At 46.4% G+C, this 5172-nt stretch overlaps 1 protein-coding gene across 1 annotated transcript in view; it reads right to left on the bottom strand.

Annotated features, from left to right (window-relative positions):
• Nucleotides 1-1171: 1171 nt before the first annotated feature.
• Glut4EF (Glucose transporter 4 enhancer factor) overlaps nucleotides 1172-5172 on the bottom strand; it is an 88490-nt gene continuing 84489 nt past the window's right edge. The window contains exons 6-8 of the mRNA XM_018548308.1: nucleotides 2672-2778; nucleotides 1460-1712; nucleotides 1172-1384 (exon numbers count right to left, since the gene is read on the bottom strand). Coding sequence (XP_018403810.1) covers nucleotides 1172-1384; nucleotides 1460-1712; nucleotides 2672-2778 — 573 coding nt within the window. The remainder of the gene's footprint in view (nucleotides 1385-1459; nucleotides 1713-2671; nucleotides 2779-5172) is intronic.

Raw genomic sequence — 5172 nt, 5'->3', positions numbered from 1 at the left:
CTAAGTCCGGTATACGGCGACGCATGCCGTGCAACATATAGTGCCTCTTTAACGCGCGAGAGAGAGGCTTGAACAACAAATTTTTGAATTATTTATCTGGCAGTATAATTGGTGTATAAAATTTTGTTTCTTCTTTTTTTATCGTTTCTTCTCTCATTTCTTTACACGCCTTTGCGCTTTCCTGCTCGATTCGCGGCAGATCCAATAAATTTAGATACAATATCACAATTAGCAGCTCTGTTCCACGCGAGACTTACCAAATCTTGCTTGTCTGCGTTCGTTTAGCATTGAACATCGGTCAGACCGAACATCGATTCCATCGGTCTTCCCTTCGTCCGTCAAATTCGATCGCTCGTTCCCCAGGGATCGGCCGGACGGCGTCCCTGGGGATTAATCTAACGCCTTTAGTTCCATCATTACCGAGAACGCGTTAACGTTTGCGCTCTTAGCGGAAGAAGGAAGATCTATTGCAATGACCTAAGAGACGGTTCGGGAATCAGCACTTCGAAGGACATGCATGCTCGCATCGAGTGCGAGTGCGTATCTCATTCGTACCGAACCAAAAGGTTCTCTTTGTTAGGCGAGTTGGAAGCGAGAGAATGCAACAGTTTGAGGTCGCCTCGCTCCGCACGCCAATTATTCGCTATCTATTTTAATCGAAAAGTCCCTCGTTACGGCTAAGGAACCCGGTCGGAGTTTGCCAAGTGCAAAACACGAACGGGCGGAAATCGTTCAGATAAATCTTACGTCGGTAACTTCCTCTATGAGCACTAGAAAGGTGTTATGCACGATTGTCAACCCATAGAGCTATCCGCCAACCGTAATTATAGAGAGATGTTTCTCTTTAAAACTCGTGCGTACATGCCGTCTCGACGACGGGAAACAGAGAGCAGAGGAAGAGATGCTGCTTTTACGAGCTTTGCATTTTCATAACAAGTCCCGGCATATGCTGGAATAACTCATAGGGTAACACTTTTCGCTACAACCGGTGGTAATTGGCGGTTTCGCGTCTCGTGCTCCGAATGCGATAGCTTTTCTTTCGACGCCGTATCTTCGACGATGATTGGCATTTGGCAGTTGGTGTTAACGTTCAGCGTAGCATTGGCAAACTCTGGGGTCGACTTGACAAGGGTTTCCGCCCACGAACGTACGAACGGGGCGGACGCTTGGCCTATTCGCTGCAGAAACGGGTGCAGGCCTTCTTCCACCTGCACTGAGTGCACCAGAGGTCACGTGAATCCATACCGTAGATCTTGCGACATTTCTTAACATCGCTGCGAGTTCGCCGCGGAGAGGACGGCTTGCCCGTGGACGCTGTCATGTTCTGTTGATGACACGCCTGCAATGGCCGTGGGGACAGTTTGATGTGTTTATTGGGCGTACCCTGAAAGAAAAAGGAGATCAATTTAGTCGCACTGTATTTTCCATAATAGTACTGGTTTACAGTCTGATTACTTACCGGCGATTGTGAAATCGTAAACGTGTTACTCGGTTCTCTGACACCGACCATTACGTTCTCGATAAAGTTACTCGCGATAGGAGTCGCCTCAAGACGAAGCTGCTTTTGATACTCTGGATCCTCGTGCGGCGGTCTTGCCATGTCCCGATGAGACATCGTGGGAGGTGAACTCATGTGATCCACAGCGACTTCCTGATAATAGAATTCCTCCTCGTGATCGTCCTCGCTGTCACATCCCTTGGATTTCTTTGGGCTATAAATAAAAAATTATCTCAATTTGCTTTCAGTCTTTGCTTTTTTACTCTCTGTATCGCACAACAAAATTTCAGGTTGTTTTTTATCTCACAAAAGAATATTTTAATTCGTCACTTTCTTACATTCAGTTTTTCTCCTCTCTCTCTCGCGTACTCTTCAAGTCAGCTGCTTCTGTATCGTTTCTCATTTTAATTAATACATTTACTATATTTATTTTGATATTCCTTTTAATAATATTTGTAATGCAATAATATTTTTATCTGTATTATATTTTATTATATATTATTTACTATTACTTTTACTACAATGTACTTTTATCTTATTAAGTAACTGTTATCTTATTAAAATCGAACCAATGGGCATCCTAATATTTATTTTTGTATCAATGTTATTTTTATTATTATGCATTAGTATTCTTTTTTTCTCAAAATTTTTATTTTTTAAATTTTGTTTCATACTTACAGATAATCCTATATAACTCTAATGTACAATAATACATAAGTCTGAATGTTTTTCGTTTGTATTTGTTTTTTGATATATCAAAAGACAAAATCAAGAAAGATTGAATCGTCGCGAAAAGAGAGAAGAACTATGAAAATAACTGATATGTGTTAATTCATACAAACATTACGAGTATATATAGACTTACGATCATTTTGTTCCGTCATCAACAACCCCCGATACCGAAGTGGTGCGTTACGAGCCAGGCGGCAGTTAATTTTATAAGCTCTTGAAGAGAATTGTATACTCGATGGTATACGTATAGTGCTGACGTTACAATGGTAACCGAATGTCAGCGCTTTGGCTCACGGAAAACATTTTAATGTCAATAGCGCGCTCTTCCTCGGTTGCGGAACCAGCTTGACGCTTGACCTCGCGCGTGTACTCCGCCTCGACCTCATAATGCGTTTTACGCTTATGTGCGAGGCACATATTACATCTAGGGTATTAACTTACCCCAGAAGCAGATGTGACTGGCGCACATGTTCTTCAATAAGCGCGACAGTCGCCTTGATTTCCAGGCAACCCGGCCAATTGCACTTGAAGACCACTGCCGCATTCGCCTGAAAACAGAAAGATGATAGCCGTTAACGATCATGGACACGAATTCAATAAGACTTATAGCAGCAGCATGAGAACTTCACGAAAGGGAAAAGGATGTATGTGTGTTTGTACGTGTGAGCGGCTACGATTTATTTCAGCAAACATTCTGTTCTACGTCGTTCCGTAATGCAACCAATCGGCACTGCACCGTGATGCAACTCGCGCTGACAGAAGGACTGCTTTAATCATCGAATTGAATAGACAGTTTTCATCGATTGAAACACCATCCATGTAACAGTTTCCAATGATCCAAAAATAAATTGAATAAATAAATAAATTTTGCTATTAAAGCGATTTTAATATTTTTCACTGATATAGCCCGCGCGTTTGCTAATTAAAGCAAACGCGTTTGATCGTTAATTTTACCACGAACATCAATATGCTGTAGAATTCACGAAGCTCCTGCCTATCATTCTTTAGAATCCTTTTACTATACATTCATTAGGTACTCCTTTTTGTATCTCGCAATCGTCATTAAATGGAACCATGAATCGTTACGTGCGTGATCGCAGGTGAGACGTCGTATCGCTAATCTATAATAAGAGTCCGAACATCTTAAGACGGCCCTGCGAGACGGAGTCACGCCAAGCCGAGTCGTCAGAGAGGAAAATCGATGCCGCGCGGCAGCCGCGCCGCGCGCACGTTTCTTTGTTTACATCGGCCGGCCGGTAGCGGCGGAGGCACCGCGTTGCGCCGCGCTGCATCGCGCCGGTCATAACGTTACGGTCACGTGGTATTGATCGCAGGAGAGCGAGGAATACAAGCCCACGCGGTCCGCGATGATCGCGTGTTTGAGCGCGAAGGACGGCGCGGCGCGGCGCGGCGTCTCTCACGAGTCCTCTCCCCGTCCGCGCTCACGTTCCTCACCCGCGTGTAATCGTCCTCTATCCGTATAGTAACGATTACCCCGCGCGGATGATACCCAGATCTCGCTTATCCCCGAGCGAGCATCCAACGCGGATAGAATGACAATTGCGTTTGCTCCGCTCAAGGGGAGAGATTCGGAGTACTATATATTTACAAACGGATTAGTCTTAGCTTTGAATCATTCGATCGGATTTTCAGCAGCAACCAGTGCTGCAAAGAGTTAAATGTGAATAGGGTAAATCGAAGCGCGCGCTGCCTTGGAATAAACATCGAGTCGGATTTCGATGTTTTATTAAACAGACGGGGAAAAGTGTTACATTTCTACGTTTTATTTCTAACAAAGGACCCTGAAAATCGATCTCGCCACCTCCCTGCAGTTTTCGTACGCGTCGAATTTAAATAGATTTAGAGATGTTATTGATAAGCAGCTTCATAATCCGGATATGACTATAATTACTTGTTAACGGTTTTACAATCATCCCGGCGAGGGCACACGCGACGCGTACATTTTCCAACGTAACGGCCTGAACCAAGAAGACAATCATGAGCTCGTTAACACGCCACACAGTGTCGGACGCCCCTTCAAAGCATTCCGGATTAATAAGCCGTCGGACTACGGCGAAAATAATTCCTTTAAGTACGCATTCGCGCGATAGCACATCGCCGGGCCGTTCGGTCTAAGCTAATGAGCGCATGAATATTTACGAGTGACTTTAACGACTGCACTTAAGACACGATCTTGGAAACCGCATCGCACGCCACACCACCGCCGTCGATCGCTTTTCCTCAATTTTGCGCGACTCTCGGCTTACCACGCTCGCCATTAACGCTCGCCTTTTTCGATTCTCACGCGCGGCATACCGGGTGGCAGCAGCACGACGTCGACCGACGAGATGACAGTCACGGGAGAGAGAGAGAGAGAGAGAGAGTGCGATGAGCTGATAAGCGTTCAGAAGCGTATTGACAGAAAGGCGCGCGCGTGATAAGCGGGATTGCGCCGTTCGGTTTGCATAGAGAGGCTACCGCGTTTCGGCGGGTCTTAAGGGGCTTCGCTAGTGCAGTGACATCAGCTCCGAAACGGTACACACCGGGGAGATACACCGGTGCGCGCGGTGTATACCGGGTGGCGAAAGGCCGGCGACCGGAAGCGCCCGCGTATGATATACGGCGCGTATATCGATACGTCTGAAAGAGAGACGCGTCCGCAGGCGGGAAGAGGCTTTTTCGACGATTTCGAATACACCTCTCTCGGTGATGTACGTGACGTTATCGTTCGAAACGGTACACGGTGGGTACACGCCGGAACGGCGTGCGCCGCGAGCGGCTCAGCCATTGCCGAGGTCACAGACCTTCTATGCCGGTCGGCAGGCAACGCTCTCCCTTTGCCTTGCCTTGCCTTGCCTCATGCCTCTCGGCGCGTTGGTTTGGCGTGCTCCGGAGAACTTCGCAGCAGTTCCTCTCTACTACTCCCTCCCTCCCCCGCCCTC

Source organism: Cyphomyrmex costatus, unplaced genomic scaffold, assembly GCF_001594065.2.
Source record: "Cyphomyrmex costatus isolate MS0001 unplaced genomic scaffold, Ccosl1.0 scaffold72, whole genome shotgun sequence".
NCBI classification, from domain to species: Eukaryota; Metazoa; Arthropoda; class Insecta; order Hymenoptera; family Formicidae; genus Cyphomyrmex; species Cyphomyrmex costatus.
This window is presented reverse-complemented; position numbering and strand designations above follow the sequence as displayed.